At 52.4% G+C, this 21,669-nt stretch overlaps 1 protein-coding gene across 1 annotated transcript in view; it reads right to left on the bottom strand.

The window, feature by feature from the left end:
* FEZ1 (fasciculation and elongation protein zeta 1) overlaps positions 1–21,669 on the bottom strand; it is a 38,195-nt gene that overhangs the window by 5,012 nt on the left and 11,514 nt on the right. Inside the window, exons 3-7 of the mRNA XM_056114963.1 lie at positions 16,372–16,471; positions 7,120–7,206; positions 5,003–5,171; positions 1,377–1,648; positions 895–975 (exon numbers count right to left, since the gene is read on the bottom strand). Coding sequence (XP_055970938.1) covers positions 895–975; positions 1,377–1,648; positions 5,003–5,171; positions 7,120–7,206; positions 16,372–16,471 — 709 coding nt within the window. The remainder of the gene's footprint in view (positions 1–894; positions 976–1,376; positions 1,649–5,002; positions 5,172–7,119; positions 7,207–16,371; positions 16,472–21,669) is intronic.

The following is a 21,669-nucleotide window of genomic DNA, read 5'->3' as shown; positions in this document are numbered from 1 at the left end:
CCCCTCCGAGGAAGGGGCAACTGGCTCTTACATTCTCCTGGGGAGGGGTCTCACCCGCTAGTAGCTGGGCCTGACGTGTGGATGGTATGGATGTCAGCTTTGCTCCCTCTGTCGGATGTGGGGTGCTCTACAGACTCCTTAGGGCCCCCAATCCTCCGTAGCAGACAGGAGGGGGGTCTCTGGGGACACTGGGGAAGTGACTGACAAGCTTGGCTGGTGAGCCGATGTGGCAGAGGATAAAATGTCCGGGGACGCGGGGGGATAGTGGTCATGAAACTCCCTTTTATTTATTATTTTCTTAAAAAGATATTTTATTTATTTTTTATTTGCTTTTTGGGTCACACCCAGTGATGTACAGGGGTTATTCCTGGTTCACGCACTCAGGAATTACTCCTGGCTGTGCTCGAGGGACCATATGGGATGCTGGGAATCGAACCCGGGTTGGGCTGCGTGCAAGGCAAACGCTCTACCCGCTGTGCTATCACTCCAGCCCCTGAAACTCCCTTTTAACACAGATTGTTCTCACAAGCCGCCAGGCTGGGCTTGGAGTGTTACCCAGGACTTCAACTATCAGAGGTCAGAGAGGTCAGCTGGACGGCCAGAGAACAGCTCAGTGGACCAGAGAACATGCTCCGCCCGGGGTCCAGTTTCGGGCCCCACCCGCTTCCCTATGCAACACCAGGATCTACCCCTGAGCACTGAGCCAGGAACAGCCACCAAGCATTGCCAGGCACCATCCCAGAACAAAACCCAGGCAGCTGATCTTGAGAAGGCAGTCTGCCCATCCCCACAATCAGGGAAGTCCAGCTGCCCTCCCTGCCCGGGGTTGGGATGGGGTGAGCCCTCGGTGCGGGTGCGGGTGGGAGTTAGGGAGAAGGGGGCGGGCACCCTCACCTGTTTGTCGGTTCCTGGGGAGCCGAAGGTCTGGCGGATGCCGCTCTGCAGAATGTTGGAGAGCCCTTCCATGCTGAAACGCTGGGGTTGGGGGGAGAGGAAGGACACAGAGCCCAATGCTGATCCTGGGCCCTGGAGAGCAGGGCGGGGCCCACCCCCAGGCCAGATGCGGAGCCTGGGCCCACAGGAGGGACATGCGCATCTCTGGGGAGCCCTCAGGGGCAGGGAAAGCCCCCCCACCTTTATCTGGGAAGATTTTGCAAAACGCACAGATGTAGGCCTCCCCGGTCCCAGGCACCTGTGAAGTTCTGCTGGGTCAGAACTGGAGGTGGGGACGGACACGCCCACAACCAGGCAATAAGGCTCCTGACCAGCTTCGACCGGGAGCCCCCTCCTCATGCTGAAGGGGCCTTCCCTCCCCCGCCCCACTGCCCAGGGCCTTCCCTCTGGACGCCGGCGTCCCACTGTGCTGGCCCGCACACCTTGAGGGGCATCTGGCTGCCCTTCTCTGTCCGGCCGCTCTGCAGGCTCAGCCCTTTCTCTCTCCGCCGCTTCTTCATGAGCTCTCGCTGCTCCTTCTGCTTGTTCTGCACCTCGATGAGCACCGTGATGAATGAGTTCTTCACCTCCTTCTCGAACTCCAGCTCGTCCCGGTGCGCCAGCTGCTGTACCAGCTCCTCCGAGAAGTCTCGGATGGCGCCCTCCACCTGGTCCAGCAGCTCGGCCAGCGCCGGGCCGGACATGTGCCTCAGGCCTGTGGGGAGAGAGGCTCCATGTGGCCCCTGCCGGAAGTCACAGCTGCAGGGCCAGGAGGGACCCTGCGACTCGGTGGGGGACAGCCACGGTGGGGAATGGAGGGAGAGGAAACGGGGTCCGATGGATAGGGAAATGGGGTTTGAAGAAGTCTATGGACAGGCAAGCACGTCACCTTCTTCTCCGCATTTTATTTGTTTTTGCTTTTTGGGTCACAGCTGGCGATGCACAGGGGTTACTCCTGGATCTGCACTCAGGAATGACTCCTGGCGGTGCTCAGGGGACCATATGGGATGCCGGGAATCGAACCCGGGTCAGCCGCGTGCAAGGCAAAACGCCCTACCCGCTGTGCTATCTCTCCAGCCCCCTCCACGTTTTGTAATACTTTACTTTTTAGAATTTTCTTATTTTTTTTTAAGCAAGACTCTTTTTTTTTTTTTGGTCGTAAAAGCATGGCATCATAGCAGCACTAGTTTTTGGAGCACCTCAGGCATCAGAAGCAACGTGGGTCACTGTACATGGTCCCCACTGAACGTCTCTCCTGTCCTTCCTTTGCCATGCAGCTGACCGGTGACTCCTCCATTCCCCAGCCTCCCCCTTCCCTTCTGCTAACACCACCAGGCCTTTGGCTCAGAGGCCCCGTTGATTGGTTGATCTGTTGGATTACTTTGGGGGCCTCCCAGGCAGTGGGGGTGGGGGACCGGGGCCACTCCTAGCAACACCTGGCCCAGTTAGTAGGATACTGAGTTTGGGGGAGGGGGGAAGATTTGGGCCACACCCAGGGGTGCTCAGGACTTACTCCTGGTTCTGTGCTCAAGTATCAGTCCTGGCAGGACTTGGGGGACCACCTGGGGTACCGGGGATCAAACCCAGGTCAACCATGTGAAAGGCAAGTGCTCTGCCCACTGTCCTATCTCTCTGGCCCCCAGAGCACTGGCTTTTTTCACCCCTCGATGCCTGCCTGTTCGCCTTTCAAGGTCCCTCATGTAAAGTGAGTTAAGAATCAGGGAAGCATCAGGAGAGGGCGTGGGCAGGTGTGTGGAGGAGGAGGGACGGGCGAAGCTAGGCCCAGGCCTCCTTGCGGTGCCCAGGCAGGAGAGAGAGTGCCCCAGCCTCCATTCCCTGTCCTGTGCTGCAGGGAGCACCCCGCTTGGAGTTCCCCGTCCTGTGCTGCAGGGAGCACCCCGCTTGGCTGGACAGGCCCGAGGGAGCGAAGAGGAGCTGAGGGCAGAATGCAAGTAAGAAAGAGCAGCCTGTGAAGTTCTGGTCCCCGAAGCAGCCTCTCCTTGGGCAGCTCCCCACCACATTCTTCCTAAGGGGCTCGTTCCCGCCGTGGGACCCCCCCTCTCCTGCCCCCCTTTGGGTGGATTCGCCCACTCGGCTGTACCTTCCCCCATCTGGGCCACTGCCCACCGTCCTCTGCTTTGACATTTGGCACTGCATTTCAGCTGTTTCCCAAGGCTCTGCTGAGCGTGTCTGTATTTGTGTGTTGTGTGGCTTTAAATGGTCTGGTTGCAGCTATGAATACAGCACCGCACCCAAATCTTTCCCCCACTGGCTCAGGACCCCCCCTTCTGCTGCCTCCCCACACCCCAGTCTTTATAGAGACCCGCTTTCCCTGGCCCACCTCCCACGGTCTCTGCTAGTCTGAAATAGAACCCTCTGACCCAGACCAACCCTGTCCTTCAGAGCTTCTAAGTTCCCTCCACCCCATGTCCAGGCTCCCGCCCCAGCACAGCCGTCTCTTGTCCTGACAGGCCCCTCCAGCTGCTGGCCTGCTCCCGTCCCAGGATGTCTCGGTCATGAACTCCAACTTCAGCTACCCTGCAAGGCTCGCTTTCTTTCAGAAGGTGCCGTTCTGGGGCTGCAGAGATAGTACAGCAGGTAAAACACTTCACTCGTGTGATCTCCTGCATCCCTTATGGTCCCCTGAGCACAGAGTCAGGAGTAACCCCTGAGCATCGCTGGGTGTAGCCCCCAAACCAAAGAAGTTCTTTCCTGTTTCTCCAAGTGCACGGGAATGATTAGTGGCTAATCATATCTCTAGCATGTGCAGAATTCCGGAATGTTTCTTAGGAGGCCAGGGAGTTGCCGCATTGATCAGTGGCCATCAAGCGGGGTTAACTGTCTCGGAGAGGCCTCACTCACTGAGTGACTCCAAACTGCAAAACCTGCTCAATCCACGGGCTGTACGCCCTGAGCCCTAGAGGGGAGCAAGGCAGCTGTCTGGCTTTTCAAGCCCTGGCAGCCCGTTCTGGCTGAGTGCTTCTTCACGAACAAAACCGTCTTTCTCCGGAACTTCCTGGAGGAATTTTCTAGGTGGACAGTAGAGTCTGGTTTTAATTCTATCTGACTCTCTTGGAAGTAACACTCTTGACTCGGAACACTTGCTGGTGGGGTTGGGTGTGTGGCATGAAATGCATGGAAGGGGAAAAAATGCACGGAAAAAAGTGCATGGAAGGAAATACATGGGAGGAAGGAAGTGCTTGGGAGGAAGGAAGTGCACGGGAGGGAGGAAGTGCACGGGAGGGAGGAAGTGCATGGGAGGAAGTGCATGGGAGGGAGGAAGTGCATGGGAGGAAGTGCATGGGAGGGAGGAAGTGCACGGGAGGGAGGAAGTGCACGGGAGGGAGGAAGTGCATGGGAGGGAGGAAGTGCACAGGAGGGAGGAAGTGCACAGGAGGGAGGAAGTGCATGGGAGGAAGGAAGTGCACGGGAGGGAGGAAGTGCATGGGAGGAAGTGCATGGGAGGAAGTGCATGGGAGGGAGGAAGTGCATGGGAGGGAGGAAGTGCACGGGAGGGAGGAAGTGCATGGGAGGGAGGAAGTGCACGGGAGGGAGGAAGTGCATGGGAGGGAGGAAGTGCATGGGAGGGAGGAAGTACATAGGATGAAGGAAGTGCATGGGAGGAAGGAAGTGCATGGGAGGGAGGAAGTACATAGGAGGAAGAAAGTGCATGGGAGGGAGGAAGTGCATGGAAGAAAGTGCATCGGAGGAAGGCCTTGGAGCAGGCACTGGTGCCATGAAAAGGCTCCATAAAACATGAGCTGTCATCCTTATGACCTTGCCGGATGTCCCCAATGACTCCGCAGTAGCACCCTTTAGAATAGTGGTTTCAAATTTCTTCTGCTTCTGCTCTAGTCTCATTCTTGGTTGGCATTTTATTTTTGCCCAACTGCCATTCTCCTCCCGGAACTGCCAGCTTCTCCTTCCTCCCAGTCAGAAAGATGCTGCATCCTCCCCTCCACCCAAGCCCTCCTTCTGGGGCCATGGTCGTCCAGGCCAAGGCCTGCAGGCAGCATTCGTGTGGGGTGGCTGTCCGCGGGCCCAGTCCCTCCCAGCCCTCCGACCTCACCTTCGTAGGACCAGTTGTTGTTGATGGTCTGTGTCAGGGCCTGCATCTCCTGCAGGAGGACTGAGTCAGCCTGTGAGGATGTTTCACCCCCGTCTTCCTCCTCCACACCCTCCTCTTCCTCCTCGGGGTCTGGAGAATTCTGCATCATCTCTTCAATCTCCTCGATCACCTGAGGAACAGATACAGGACACTGCAGCCATGTAGGAGAGAGGGCGCCTGGAATAGTTCTAACAGGGCTAGCAGATGGCTTCACAGAGTGCAGGCTTGGCGTGAGGGGGGCCCTGGTTCCATGCCCCGCACCAAATGCCCCACCCCACCCCAGCACTGCCAGAGGTGGCCACAAACTACAAATTCCTCAAGCAGCACTATCCGGCGCAATCAATATGGAAGAAGAATAAAAACAGGTCTGTCCAAAGGCTTACAGGCACTTTCTTTAATGCGAAGCCTCTTCCAAGAGCACCATTTGCATGCGAGAGCTTTATTGGAAATAAACTGCTCTTTCAGGAAAGGAAGCCGGGCTGCCTGGAAGGGAACATCGGCTTCGATCTGTTAAGCACTCCCTAGCTAAGTGGGAGCAAGTGTATCATGGGCCCCGCCCGTTTGCGGTCAGGATGCAGATGGTCACACAGAAACCAGGCCTCCCCCGCATTGCTCCACTGCTCGCCCGGGGAGCTTCTTCACTAGAGGAAAACGGCGCTTCCTCCAGAACTCACCTGGGCGGGAAGGAGAGCTACACAGCACCAGGGGCCAGGCAGGTCTAGAGAATAAGGAGCAGGAGTCCAGCCATCCTCTGGCCTGGCCACGGGGCAGCACCGGCCGTAGCTGCCAGCAGGAATACGGGAGGTGTGTGTGTGGGGGGAAATCCTTTGTACACTGACTATTGCCAGAGCAAGATGGTCAAGCAGAGATGTTCCACAGGCATCTCTGGCACACAAGTATGTACCCGAGTCTGTTCTTTTCACTGACTGGAGGTGGTGGTGGTATGCAGTGCCAAGACAGAAGCAGGGTCTTATGTGTTCCCTCCTCCGGTCACCCCCAGGCCTCTTTATATCAAACTCCACCCACAGAGGTCTTGGAAGGGAGGCTGAACTTAAAGTCCCCTTACTACTGTTTGCTTTGTTTTGTTTTTATTTTTATTATTATTATCATTTTGCTTTTTGGATCACACCTAGAAATGCACAGGGGTCACTCCTGGCTCTGCACTCAGGAATTACCCCTGGCGGTGCTCAGGGGACCATATGGGATGCTGGGAATCGAACCCGGGTCAGTCATGTGCAGGGCAAATGCCCAACCCGCTGTGCTATTGCTCCAACCCCGCCCTTACTACTCTTTTAAGGATCACTTCTCTTTCTTTCTAGTTTTTGTTTCGAGGCCACACCCAAGTGTGCCCAGGGATGATTCCTGGAAGTACCCAGGGGAGCATCTCGTGTGCCAGGGACTGGACAAGGCCAGGTCTTCCCCACTGCTCTAGCTCTCTGGCCCTCTTTGGTTTTGTTTTACAAAGAGACACAAGTGTCTCTCATCTGGAAGATGCAAAACACCAAACCTTGTATGAGTCAGGAGAAACTCCTCCATCACCAGGAACCTCACCTGTCACCTTTAGTCTTGGAGGAACGGGTGTTAGGGCCTGTTGTGTCCAGGCTTGAGTCCACAGAGATCAGTTGCAGGAACAAGCACAGCCGGAGGGAGGGCAGCCGGGGGTCAGCCCAGCCCAAGTGTCAGGGGTCCTATTCCCACTGCTGGCCAGGGGTAAACCGAGGCAGCAGGAGAATCGCTCTCCCTGATTAAATACCCTCCAGGCCCTTAGCACCACCCCCACAAGACCAGACAGCTTTGTTCTTGATTATGTTCTCCCTCTTTTTTTTTAATTATTTATTTGTTTGTTTTGGGGGGTCCCACCCGGCGATGCTCAGGGGCCACTTCTGGTTCTGCACTCAGGAATTTGTGCCTGGCAGTGCTCGGGGACCATATGGGATGCCGAGGATAGGACCCAGTCAGCCACATGCAAGACAAACGCCCTCCCCGCTGTACTATCACTCTGGCCCTGATGTTATGTTCTCTTGAGCTCTGTCTCTGTCAAGAGAACGAAAGTGCAGGCCCTGACGAGGGCGACGCACCTGATCGGCTGTGAGCAGCGGCTCCTCGTTGATGCCGGAGTCGTGCTCACTCTTCTCATTGAACTCCTCCTCCTCCTTCTCGTGGATCTGCGGCAGGGGAGGGAGAACTCTGACTGGCAGCCTGCACACCTGGGGTTCCCCGTGTCTCTAGGACGGAGGCCCCAATCCCCATGCCTGCATCCTGCTTTGTCAAACTTTTTGAAAAAAAAGTATGGACATTCCTTCAAAAATTAGAAATTGAGCTTCCATAAGACCCCACAATACCATTCTGGGAATATATCCCAAGGGTGCAAAAAAGCACAGTAGAAATAACATCTGCACCCGTATATTCATTGCAGCACTGTTCACAATTGCCAGAATCTGGAAACAACCCAAGTGCCTGAGAACAGATGACTGGTTAAAGAAACTTTTGTACGTCTACACAATGGAATACTAAGCAGCTGTCAGGAAAGATGAAGTCAAGAAATTTGCTTATAAGTGGATGGTCATGGAGAATATCATGCTAAGTGAAATGAGTTAGAAAGAGAGGGACAGATGTAGAAGGACTGCACTCATTTGTGGAATATAACATGACAATATGAGAACTGACACCCAAGGACAGTAGACACAAGAGCCAGGAATAATATTGCCTCATAGTTGGAAGCCTGTCTCATGAGCTGGGGGAGAAGGCAGCTGGAATAGAGAAGGGATCACTGAGACAATGATGCTTGGAGGAATTGTTTGGGATGGGAGATGTATACTGAAAGTAGATAAAGGACCAAACGTGATAGCCTCTCAGTATCTGTATTGCAAACCATAATGCCCAAAAGTAGAGAGAGAGAAAATGGGGGAAATTGTCTGCCATGGAGGCAGGGGGAGGGTTGGAAAGGGGGGGGGGAATACTGGGGACATTGGTGGTAGAGAATGTGCACCGGTGGAGGGATGGGTTTGATCACTGTATGATTGAAACTCAAACATGAAAGCTTGTAACTGTATCTCACAGTGATTCAATTAAAAAAAGAAAAAGAAAGAAAAGGCACGAGGGGTACCTGGCTGCTCCCTCTTGACTGAAAGGGGCAGCACTGTTTCTCGAGGGTCAACCAAGAACCTTCCCCAGGGATGTGACAGCCCACGACTTCTGCCCACAGCACTGTCTGCACCAGGAGGGCCTAGCCAGGTGCCACTTCTACATCATTTCTCCAACATGAAGTGGTAGGTTGTCCTGGTACAAACAGGCACCCTCTGGGAGATGGAGGAGATGTCACCTTGAAACTGGAATCTAGGGGTGCTGTCACAGGGAATAAAGGGTGGAATGAGTCTAATGGAATGGGCCACACAGCACCTGAACCCAGAAATAAAAGGACAAACTAAATCCCAATACTAAAAACAATGGGCTGGAGCGATAGCACAGCGGGTAGGGCGTTCGCCTTACAAGCGGCCAACATGGCCGACCCGAGTTCGACTCCTCCGCCCCTCTCGGAGAGCCCGGCAAGCTACCGAGAGTATTCGATATGCCAGACACAGTAACAACAAAGTCTCCAATGGAGACGTTACTGGGCCCGCTCGAGCAAATCGACGATCAACGGGAGGGCCTTTACCTTTTTACCTTTACTAAAAACAATAATATCAATAATAGATCAAGACACTGGTCCTGAAAAATTCATAACCCCACCAAAGACTCTGAACATTTTCACCCAGCCAGATTCTAGCTGTCAAGGTCTCAAAAAGTTATTTGCAAACCTGGTTTTGCTGACCCCATTCTAGTCTGCTCAAGTTGATGCTCAAATCCTGCGCAAAACAACCCAGTGGACACGCTGCCCAGGTGGAGAGGTCTGATTTGAATGTCCCTGGGGGTTGGGTTGGAAAACTGTGTCTCCCAGGAAACTTTCTGCAGAACCTTCACAGCCAGGAGCCCATCTTGCTCGCCTGCGTGTGGCTGGGGTCTCAGCGGCCTAGACTCGCTTCCTGCTCTCTCAGGAGTCACCCAGCTGTCCTGGCTGGCCGGCTGGAGGGCTCCCGTCAGAACCTTCTTCCCTCTTCCAGGAGCTCCGCGTCAGCAGAGACTTCTGACAGAACACACCATCCTCTCTCTCTCTCTTCTCAACCAGGGCTGTGCCACACAAAAACTAATCAAGGATGTCTCCAGTGCCATCTGTGCTCAACCTGGGTAGGGGAGGGCAGGGTCACCGCAGGGGCTTGTGTGCCAGGTGGTGACCTGCTCCTGCTGCCCAGCCCAGACGCTTGTCTCTCCGCCACGTCTGCCACCCCCTGAAGCTCCCAGGGTTCCCGCTGCTCCCCCACAGCTTCAGGGTGCTCTTCCCCCCACCCCAAAGAACCTTGAGGGCAGACAACAGGAAATGGAAGTTAGGCTCACAGAAAAATGGTCTTCCCTGAGGGGTGAGGGCTGGCTCCCTTCTGAAAGCGTTCCACAGGAAGTGTTCATCTGAAACCCAAACTTTTTTTTTTAAATATGAATATAGATTAGTCACATGTTTGGGGATGTAGCTGATTACAGTACACTGGCCTCACTGTCACTCTTTCATCGGGCTTCAGTCCTGCCCTACCCAGCACCCTCTGCCGAGTTTCTGCTGAAGGAAAGGAGGGTGCTTCAAGGAAAGATCCTTCCTGCTGCTCCAAAGTGAGTGCTCTTGGGTCTTGGGCAAAGCTCTTCCTCCCTCCCACCCAACACAAAGCCTAAGGTTTGTGATCTTCCAAACTCTGGTGAAGTGGGCTTTGAAAAGCAGTCATTAGCTTCACTGTCTTCCCTGGAAATCCCAAACTCTGTCCTGTCTGGGGGCTCCCTCACCACTGTTTGATTTTGCTCAGAAAACACCTCAGCCCCTGGCTGGGCGCAGGCTTGCCACGCACAGTCCCCAGCAGTAGAAGCAAAACTATGTTTATCTCTAACAAGAGATATTTGAATAGCACAGGCGTTAAGGCGCTCACCTGGCATTCAGCTGAGCCTGGTTCATTCCCTGTCACCCCATCGTCCCTTGAGCACATCTGGGACAGCCCTGGAGGCCCCCAGGTAAGCCCCAGCACCACGGGAGCTGAGCAGCACGGCGCCCTGGGCCTAGCAGGAAATCACCAGCAAAGTTGGCCAAGAACTCATGGGGGGGTCCCCGGGTCCTTCACCATGAGGGAGCCCCCCCCCAAAGAAAATGGGAAAAGATTTGAATGTACACTTCACTAAAAAAAGGCATGGGTGGGGCTGGAACGATAGCACAGTGGGTAGGGCGTTTGCCTTGCACGCAGCCAACATGGCTGGCACAGGTTCGATTCCCAGCATCCCATATGGTCCCCCGAGCACCACCAGGAGCAATTCCTGAGTGCATGAGCCAGGAGTAACCCCTGAGCATCGCTGGGTGTGACCCAAAAAGAAAAAAAAACATGCATAGGTTTTAAATCAGTATATGAAAAGATCAATATCAAATGTTCTCAAGGAAATGCAAATTAAACCCAAAATAAGATACCACTGTATACCTCTGAGAACTGAGAACAACTAATGTGAAAAAGGTTTCACGGCGAGTATCGGTGAGGATGTGCACCAATTCTACCTCACACTGGAGGTAACTCCACAGCTACTTCAAATGTAAAACATACATTTACCCCATGACCCAGACAGTTCATCACATGATTTCACTCAAGGAGCAAAGACATATGACTGCAAAAGGACCTGCAGAAAAATGTCCCTGGTGACTTTATTTGCAAGATTCAAAAACTGAAAAGCACCCAAATGTTCACGGACTGGTGAATGAATAAGCAAATGGGTACAGATAGGAGTGGCCTGTCCAGCCCATGGGCAGTACTGTGGATGAAGAGATAATTACAATGATCTTTAAAGGGCCCAGTCTAAAAAAAGAAAAACAAAGAAAGAAAAAAATAACATACCATATGATTCCTATTATATCAAATTCTAGAAAATGCAAACTAATTAGCAGTGACAAAAAGCAGGTGAGTGATTATCTAGGGATTAGGGGGTGACGGACTGTGGAAAGTTCTGCACATGGTGACAGTTTTATAATGGACTCCCTTGAAAACGCTATCGAATCGCACATCTTAATAGGTGTCACTTCTTGTGTACCAGTTCTCCTTCAATACATCTGCGAGAAAGAACAAAAAGACCAAAAACTAAAATAGTAATGCATCATGATTAAGTTGGATTTATCGCCAGAATGCATGGTGGGGTTCAACCGTTAAAATAAATTCATGTAACTCATCGCACTAGCACAATAAAGGAGAAAATGATACAATCATCTCAATAGAGGCAGGAAACAGAAATAATTCCTTCTCAGAGAGAAAACATGCCCCAATCAAGAGCCATCAGCCTCCACGAGCATGAAGCATAATGAAGGTGTGAAAAAGCAAATGCCCGGGAGGTGAGCGGAGGAGAAAGGAAGAAGAGAAGATGGCAAAAGCGTTTTGGCAGGAACCAAATGAGTCACATACGAAAGAGAAAGAGGCGGGGTAGATCTGGGATGTCTCAAAGCAACTGAAAACTGGATTCTGAGAAAGCACAGTAATGGGGCGAAGAGAGAGGGCAGCAAGTAACAAGGCATTTTTCTGCCACAACAGATGGTCCCCGACACCACCAAGAGGGATCCCAAAGCACCGCAGGTGGTGCCCCCCAAATTAACAAAGGTCAAGGGCTGGAGAGATAGTACAGCCCATAGGGTACTTGCCCTGCACTCAGCCTACTTGGGTTCGATCCCTGGCACCCCTTCTGGTCCCCTGAGCTCCACAGAGCCAAGAACATAGAGCACTTCCCCCAGCCAAACAGGGCAACAGGGCATCCACCCAGAGAGATAGAGACGTGGCAGTTTTGGGGTAGGAGCTGGCCAAGCCTCCAGGAAGGAAGGGAAGGGAGTCCGCAGGGCCACGGCTGGGGACACATCTAGCATGAAAAGCAGAGATGGAAGATGCTAATTTGAATATTTTCAAAGAGTAAAATGAATTGGTAGGCTAGTGGCTTTGTAAAATCCTACTGTGAAATGGAGAGTTCTCTCAGAGTGTGAATCACAGGGTCTCCTCCTAGTCAGGGTTTGGTTACAGGGGTTTCAGCTGCCCACCGTCGTAGTTTGAAAACACGATTGATGTACAGTGTGAGAAGCCTGTCACTTTGACCCCGTCCATGGTCAGGGTGGTTCTCTGATCAGCTACTGCATGGCTCTTGCTGTGAGCGACCAGCAATATTAAGCAGGAATGTTTAGGTGTGGGGACACAGCAGACAATAATGGGGACTGCGGGATCGAACCCTGGATCACGGTTTTACTACATGGCCCCATAATGAACCATCTATAGGAAAACGAGCAAACAAAAACAGGTAACCCCTCACTCCAGTGAAACAAAAGCTTATCAAGAGAAAATACATCCATATAGAGCACTATAGGACTCAGAAGACAAATATACTTACAACGGTACGAGAAAGATCAGTATATATTTGTTACCGATTTCTCTATACTTCGAAGACAACCCTACATTGGAAGGGAGAAGGCTAAGAGTATTGGGTGGTTTTCGTTGGTTTGTTTGTTTGTTGCTTTTTGGGTCACACCTGGCAATGCACAGAGGTGACTCCTGGTTCTGCATTCAGGAATTATTCCTGATGGTGCTCAGGGGACCATATGGGATGCTGGGAATTGAACCTGGGTCGGCCGCATGCAAGGCAAACGCCCTACCCACTGTGCTGTCGCTCCAGTTCAAGGCTAAGCGTGTTGGAAGTGGAAAAAAAGAATGAGATGGTGTCTTCTCCAGCACAGAGGTAACAAGTGACAGGCAAAACTGTTCATTCTATTTCTCTATATCTTTTCTTTATTGTTCTTTAGGTAGTTACAATAGCATTGAAGTTTATGGAATTCGTATTCCCCCCCCATAACACCCACAACCCTCCACTCTATTAGCAGAGACTCTATGGGCCTGACCTGCCAATTCTTTCCTCCCCTCCAACTCCCCACACTGTGGCAGTTGGTTCTGTATCCCAATGCTAAGGGCCAGGACTGTTCATTTGCAGTAGCCAAAGCACTCCCGACAGAAACGTGTTATTGAGAGAACTGGAGCTCGAAGTCAAAGCTCCATCTTTGGGAAACACGTGTGGGCTAGACTGCCTTTATTTAAATCTTACATTTTTCAAGAACCATCATTTGACTTTTAAAACTATGTGCTTGTGTTACTTTGATTTTTTTAAGCAAGATTCACTTTTGGGGTGCTATTTCAACAACTTCTAGCACATTGACTGAAGTGATGTAAGAGCAAGCATGAGCAAGATTGGGGATGAACATGGTGGGGCGGGCAGATTCGTCAGGAGGGGACATGCCATGTGCCAAGGGCACCGGCCTCTCATAGAAATGACCCGGAGCACTGGCGAATCTTGCAAGTCATTTAAACAGGTTTAAACTGAGGTCAGCTAAGAGAGCTTCGAAGGCAATGAATCCAGACCACAAAGCAGGGTGAAATGAAACAGCCTCAATCCATCCACTTTTGCTTCCCTGTCCTTTCCCATGGGTGAGATAAAAGAAATTCTACAAGGATTGGAGCTCAAGATCACCCTTCTCAGGCCAGTCCATCTTCCCTGAAATATGAACCCTCCCGAGGAGAATTTGCAAATGAAAATGAATTAGTCCTTCAGAAGGTCAGACACTCTTAGAGGTCCTTGGATTCACTCCACTATCTGTGTTAGAAGTGTGGCAGAGGTAGGTAAGATAGAGAAGGACCAGTATGACAATAGTCGCTCAGAATGATCTTGCTGGACAAGAACTGTGTATTAAAAGTAGATAAAGGGATCTTCTTGATAATCTTCCAGTATCAATATTGCAAACCACAATGCCAAAAAAAGAGAAAGAGAAAGAGAGAGAGAGAGAGGGGAGAGAGAGAGGAGAGAGAGAGAGAGAGAGGAGAGAGAGAGAGAGAGAGAGAGAGAGAGAGAGAAGAAATGTGCCTGCCATAGGCAGGGGGTAGGGGGTGATGGGAGGGAACCTGGGGACACTGGTGCTGGGAAATGTGCCCTGGTGGAGGGGTGGAGCACTATGCGACTGAAACCTAACCACGAACAGCCTTGTCAGGGTCTGTCTCACAGCGATTCAATTAAAAAGTTAAAATAAATAAATAAGTAGGTAAAGGGCTGGAGCAATAGCACAGCGGTAGGGCGTTTGCCTTGCACGCAGCCAACATGGCCGACCCGAGTTCGATTCCTCCGCCCCTCTCGGAGAGCCCGGCAAGCTACCGAGAGTATCCCGCCTGCATGGCAGAGCCTGGCAAGCTGCCCGTGACGTATTCAATATGACGTATTCGATATGTATTCTAATATATTCGATATATTCGATATGCTAGACACAGTAACAACAGTCTCACAATGGAGACGTTACTGGGCCTGCTCGAGAAAATCGATGAACAATGGGAGGACAGTGACAGTGACAGGTAAAGGGATATTCCTGATAACCCTTTCAGAATCTGTATTGCAAACCATAATGTCCAAAAGGAGAGAGAGGAGGGGGGGAGAGAGAGAGAGAGAGAGAGGGAAGGAGGGGAGAGGGAGGGGGAGAAAGGAGGGAGGGAGGGGGAGAAAAGGGGGGGAGAGAGAGAGAGAGAGAGAGAGAGAGAAGCATGTGCCATGAAGGCACAGAGAGGCAGCAGTCTGGAGTGGGGGTGTCATCGGAGGGAAACTGGGGATACTGGTTGGTAGTGGGAAATGTACACTGGTGGAGGGATGGGTGTTGGGACACTGTATGACTGAAACCTAATCATGAACAGCTTTCTAAGGGTCCAACTCACAGTGATTTAACAACAACAACAAGAAGTGTGGCAGAGGAGATACCAAACCCATCTGCCCTTAGTACAGGGATGGACTCAACTTCATTTCCATCATGACATTTGTTCCGCTGGCCTCCACATCCGTCACCTGCGCATTTGGGGTAAGTGCTATACTCCACACATATTTGTAGTGCAAAAAAATATGAGTCTGGGAAGAACGGAGGCAGACACGCCCACATCCACGCTGAACAGGTGGAGGGGCAAAGTCCCCGTCTACGCTCAGGGCCACACTCAGAACACCTGGAGCTTTTGAGTATTTGGTTTCCAAGTTTTCAGAAGAGTTAAGAAGGATACAGAGCCGCTGATTCAACAAATCCACCAACAACTGATCTCTCAGCTGTGCTATTTTGAGCAGTAATCTGTAGAAATATCACTCAGTAAGGGAAACCTGTCTCTTGTTCTTTACTTGAACTTAACACTCAATAGATCATATCCACCTTCCTCCTACATTTCCTGAGCTCAACAACCCTGCCTGGTTGAAAGAAAGAAAGAAAGAAAGAAAGAAAGAAAGAAAGAAAGAAAGAAAGAAAGAAAGAAAGAAAGAAAGAAAGAAAGAAAGAAAGAAAGAGAAAAGTTAAATTTCTTTAAAGGGCAGAGACTGACTTTTAGGTAGACATCCACCAACTAATTTACTTTCTTTAGGTGGGTTTAGGGACCCACGTAGATCTCCTGAAAAGTCCCTCCCCACAGCCTCTGCAAATAACCTGGAAGGAATTTTTTATTTTTCTAATATTTTAATCCCCCCTCCCGTTTTTTAAATTATTTGGGGGCCATACTTGGTGGTGCGCAGGACTGACTCCTGGCTCTGCACTCAGGAATCTCCTGGAGTGCTCAGACGATCCTCTAAAGAGTGCCAAGGGTCCAACCTGGCTCAGCTGTGTGCCAGGCAAATGCCCTACCTGAAGTACCATCGCTCTGCCCGCCCTCTTTATTTCCTAAAGCCCTTAAGCTACACTCTTCATCTGTCACCACAGACACTCGGTTGAGCTTCAGGAAGAGATTTGCTCCCGTGGCGTGTCCACCTCATGGAGGTCTGCACGCCAGCTCTGCCCACGAGCCGAGCCCAGAGTTAGCCCAGCCTGCAGCACTGTTTCTTTAGCGGACTGAGCTCTCCAATGAGGATGAGGAATGATGCTTTTCAAACCACCGTCCTTCCAGCCCAAAAGCCTCACTTTGCTCCCCTCCTCAGACCACAGTGGACTGCTCCCTGCTCCACGTCTACCTTTTTTTTCTTTGTAGATACTCATCCCATCATTGCAATCCCCTGGGTGGTGCTGGATGTCCCCTCTCCTACTGGCCCTGAGCTACTGCCAGCCCTGCCGATGCTGTGGGGACAGGGTCTGAGTTCCTCGTGTTTCTCTCACCGGAACGCACACCTTCTCATGCCCTGTGAAGCGTGTGTGTGTGTGTGTGTGTGTGTGTGTGTGTGTGTATGCTTGTGTGTGGGGTTGGGGGTGGGAACAGAGGTACCTCAGTGTCGGAGCTGTTGTCGTTCAGAGCCTCGACGTGTGGGTCCCTCCAGTCTTCTGAGAGTAAAGGGATGTAATTGTCCGTCAGAGCGCCCCAAACCCTGTGAACAAAGAGGAGCTCTCATCAGCGCACATCTGGGCCGGCCCCGCCCCGAGGAAGGAAGAGCCGGGTCAGGGAAGAGAGAGGCCTCTGTGTGCGCCAGGCTGAGATCATCTGCCTTCCAGCATGGGGCCCGGCTGCCTGGAGGCCGCATGAGAGGCGCTACCGGGAGAGAAAGGGGCCCCGCGCGCCAGGGAAGACATTCCAGCCCCCACCCAGAGTCTAGCCTCGGCAGCGTAGAAAATACCTTGGAAACCAACTCTGCCTCATCCAAACGTGTCTCATGAACCCAAGCAACAGCCGTCGAGGGGGGCAAAGAGAGAGAGCCGAGGGGTGAAAGCACTGGATTTGCACACAGCCCACCCTGGATCAATCCCTGCGCATAGCAAATGTCCCCCAAGGACTGCCAGGAGTGATACCTGAGCACAGAGCGAGGAGTAAGTCCTGAGGCTGCGGGGTGTGGCCCCCAAACCAAAAACGTTAAGCAAAAAAAAAACACCCATCTAAGCAGTCAAGAATTAACTCCTTAACCTCTACCGTGGGGAACGAGCTAATGCCAACATTGATTACTATAAATGCTCACTGAATTTCCAGGGTGTTCTAGGGGATCCACAGATCCAAGTTCCCTCCCCTTCGATGCAGAATCCGGGTGTCCTGCGTGCCCAGCACGGACACAGTAAAGCCAGGAAAGGAAGGAAGCAGTAACCCAACCTCTGGCCACAGAACTCGCTTCCAGTGGGGAAGATCAGGCCCCTCTTAAAAAAGCACATTTTCCTTTAATTTGGACAAGTGCAGTATAAAAAAGGTTGTTCCATAATTCTTCATGCTCCATTCAATTCATTTAGAAAGATTCCTTTGGGGGAACGAAAGTGGGGAACAGCGGTGGGCGGAGGCGGCTGGGGGAAGGAGCAGATGCAGAGAGAGGAAAATGAGTTAATCAGGCAACACAGGCTGAGAGTTGATCAAAAACCAGATTCTTAGAGCAATGTCACCAGGGAAAGAGTGAAATAGAGTTAATGCCAGGCTTCTGTGGCACTCCTCCAGGTGCCCAGTGGGTCCGGTCAGGCCTGTGGGAGGCATGTGTGGGCTGGGGGTGTGGCTCAGTGGTCAAGGGCATTGTCTATACACTGACACTCTTGGTTCAGTCCCTGGGGAGGGAATACATGTGTGCGTGTGGGTGTGGCCCCAAACCCCAAAAGTAAAGCAAAAGAAACACCCATCTAAGCAGTCAAGAATTAACTCCTTGGGGCCCGAGCAATAGTACAGCGGATAGGGCGTTTGCCTTGCACACGGCCGACCGGGTTTAATCCCTGGCATCCCATACGGTCCCCCAAGCACTGCCAGGAGTAATTCCTGAGCTCAGAGCCAGGAATAACCCCTAAGCATCGCTGGGTGTGACCCCAAAGCAAAATAAATAAATTCTTAACCTCTAGCATGGGTAAGGAGCTAAAGGCAACACGGAAAACTATAAATGCTCACTTATTTTCCAGAGTGTTCTAGAGGGTCCGCAGACCCACACACATACACACACATGCACACACACACACACACACACGGTATGTTCTCTTAGATAGATGAGAAATAGTATGCATGCATATTTTTCCCTCATGGTACTGGTATCAAACCCAGGGACTCGGGCCCGGAAGACAGCTCGGAGGACTGGAGTGCCGGATTTGCATGTGGGGACCTTGGGTTCCATCCCTGCACCGCCAGAATAGCCGCGAGCACTTCAGTCTGGTCCAACGACAACAAAAAGACTCGAGGCTTTCCATAGCCAGGCCAGGCTCCACCACTGAGCTGCAGCCCCGGCCCAGGTCACCTCTGAAAAGGAAACAAAACTGCATCCTACGGCTCAGACATGACAAAATACGGTACCATGTGCTGAAAAACACACAACCCAGAGCACAGATGCTGGAGACCAGGTGGCCTTGTTGGGAAGAGGGCGAACCACGCGGAGGAGCGCAGGACACTCGTGGGCAGGGCAGAGAGAGGCTCCTAGTGCTCTGCGAATACTAGCACCTCCAGTGACACACGTCAAAGGAACAGGGGACCAACGTCATGGCCGTGCCGGGCGGCTGCTGATCTTCCAACTGCAACAGGAAAGTGTCTCTGAGAACCCCTAGAGTTGGTTCGATGGGATTCAGCGGGATTTCAGAGCAGGGTGCTCGCCCAGTCTCTGTCATGCCAGAGAGGCTGATCCTTACAAATCCAGGTCTCCCCAGCACTCTGAAGCTGAGCCCAGTGGGACACACCCATGCCAAGGTCACGGCCAAACGGCCCCCAACCCTCCTTTCATCTGGGGTTACCTTCCCATGCTCCAGTTCCAATCAGGCCTGTCCCAAGAGCCATAAGACTCAGCCCAGCCCAACAGACAGGAGCTTCCTGCACCCCTTCCTAGCTGGGGCAACCCAGGTGCCTTGGGACCACTGAGGACTCACCAGTGACCTTGAAATGGTCCCCCCAGAAAGGACTTGGGAGGCACCACCTTCCTCTGCTCAGCCTTTACTCACCCCTCAGGGCTTCATCTTCCACTTCTCAGGGTTTTCTGTTTGCTTGTTTTGGGGGCTACACCCAGCTGTACTCAGGGGTTATTTCTGGTAAGACGTAGGAAACCATATGGGGGTATCAGGGATTGGGTCTGGGTCAACCACATGCAAGGCAAGTGCCCCATCCCTGGCCTCTAATTCTAGATATTTTGGGAGCCACACCCAGCTCTGCCCAGAGGTTACTCCTTATTCTACACTCAGGAATTACTCCTGGCAGGGCTTAAGGGACTATCTGGGATGTAGGGGATGAAAGCTGGCTTGGCCACACGCAAGGCAAACATCTTTCCTGCTGTCCTCTGGCCACTCTGGCCCCAAATCTAGATTTTTTTAAATGCCAGACTCCTAACCCTTTCCTCCTGGGGGTCTCAAGTCACCCCCTTATCCTTCATCTTCTGTCCAGCTGCCTGCCTCCTTTCTGATATAGTTTCCATCCTTCGAGACCTACAAATAATGGGTTTTGTTTGAGGGGCCACCACCAATGGTGTTCGGGGGCTACTCTGCACTCCAGGTCACTTCCAGTGGTGTGTGGGCGACCATGTGAAACTGGGGTCTTAACTCAGGGCTCCCACCTGCAGATCTGTGCTCCAGCCCAGCAAGCCAGCACTCCCGTAAACAACCGTGAAGGGAGAGCCACTCTCATCTCTCAGTGGTCACTCACTGTCCTTTGTGTCTATCTAATAAGAACAAGGGCGAACAGTACTGACCAAGTGCTGACCGGAAGCCAGGCATTGTTCTAAAGCCCGTGCGGATGCCTCCCCTCATCCTCACAAATACATCAGGCTTGGGAAAACTGGGTCTGGCTGGCAGGAGGGTCATGGGGCTGTGTCAGTGTCCCTAATGGGGGTGCCGGAGCGGGTCTGCACCCAGGTGAGATAGATCTTGAGCCTCCTCTGCCCATCTGCTAGGCTGTTCCTGGCCTCAGCTCAGAGACACGCTGAAAGGGCTGGAGCACAGGCTGCATGTGAGGCCCAGGGGTCCACCCTCAGCACTGCATGGTCCCCTGCATACCCCTCAAGAATAAAATAGCTGGGCTGGAGCAATAGCACAGTGAGTAGGGCATTTGCCTTGCAAGCAGCTGACCCGGGTTCGATTCCCAGCATCCCATATGGTCCCCCAAGCACCACCAGGGGTAATTCCTGAGTGCAGAGCCAGGAGTAACCCCTATGCACTGCTGGGTGTAACCCAAAAAGAAAAAAAAAGAATAAAATAGCTCCTCAGGAAGACCTGTGCCTGCACTACTCATGACTCTGTGCTCCCTTGGGCCTGCGAAAGCAGGAGAGGCAGGGGCAGTGGGAGGCCCACTGGTTCAGCCCAACTTGCTGACCCATGAGTGTCAAGTGAATTGCAAATGCAGGGCTCTGATGGGAAGGAAGAGAGGGAGGGGTGGGAATCCCAGCGAGGTACTTCCTTAGAATGGTGGACGCCTGGGTGGCAGGAGCCCCCGAGATGTATCTGCTGTTCCGCTGGCCGGGGAACGGACGCACCCTGAAAGCTGCTGGGTGTCTGATCAGAGAGCTGAGAGGAAATGAGTCTCCCCGACTCCTGGCCTCAGGCTGCCCTGGCACCTGCAGCCCAGTCTGCTCTGTCCAGAGAGGAAAGGTGCAGAGAACACTAAGCCCACCGAGAGGGCTAGTAAGACTCAGCCCAAGCTGAGGTCTGGAGCTCTCAACTCAGCCAGCAAGGCCACATGAACTTTGCTCTGGGGACTGGGCAGGTAGTTCAAAGGGCTGGGGTGCTTGACTGGCATACACGAGCCCAGGGTTCAATGCCTGCCACTGCATTGACTTCCCGCTGCACCACTGGTAGGCAAAGAAATTAAACAAACTCTTCGCTATAACACACATCACACACACACACACACACACACACACACACACACACACACACACACACACACACAGAGCGGCTTATTCCATTTCCAACTGGCAGACATTCCCTGAATTTCTTCTAGACTGGCTTCTGCCCAGGCCCAAGGTTTTTCCAGCTCTGCCCCCAGGTGTGCGTTAACCTGGTGCACTTCTGCAGTTATTAGAATTCTAGCACGTCCACGACTTTCAGCTTTCTGAAATTCTTTCAAGCGCTTCGAAAGAGTCGATGCTTTCTCTGCCTTCCCTGTGGGAAACCAAACGGCTCATCAGGACATCATCCACGTTCTGACAATCCCGCAGTCCGTCAGCTTCCCCGCTCTGATGCTTCGCCATTTGCTCGTCCCGCACACTGACCGCTGGCCATTCAGTCACTGTCTGGTCTCTCAGGATCCCAGTGGCTCCATTGTGGAGGAAACCATCCTCGTTCTTCCACAGTTGATCCCTCTGTCTCCAGGATGTGTGGAGAGCTGGGAGGATCCTTGTTTCCGTGGGGAGTGGGCAAGACACTATCCAATCTCTTTCTGTGAGGCCCCTATAAGACTGGTCTCCAGTCCAATTCTTTGGGGGATTTTGGGGGCCCACACCCAGCAGGGTGCAGGGCTAATTCCTGCCGCTGCACTCAAGGATCACTCCTGGCAGGTTCAAGGGACCACACGGGATGTCGGGATCAAATCCCGCTCTGCTGCGTGCGAGGCAAACACCCTCCCCACTATGCTATCTCTCCAGCCCTCTCAGAACCAATTCTGATGACAATAAAAGGTCACATGGAGGCAAAGAAGAGATTC

The sequence above is a fragment of the Sorex fumeus genome, unplaced genomic scaffold (assembly GCF_029834395.1).
Source record: "Sorex fumeus unplaced genomic scaffold, SorFum_2.1 ptg000028l, whole genome shotgun sequence".
Taxonomy (NCBI): Eukaryota; Metazoa; Chordata; class Mammalia; order Eulipotyphla; family Soricidae; genus Sorex; species Sorex fumeus.
This window is presented reverse-complemented; position numbering and strand designations above follow the sequence as displayed.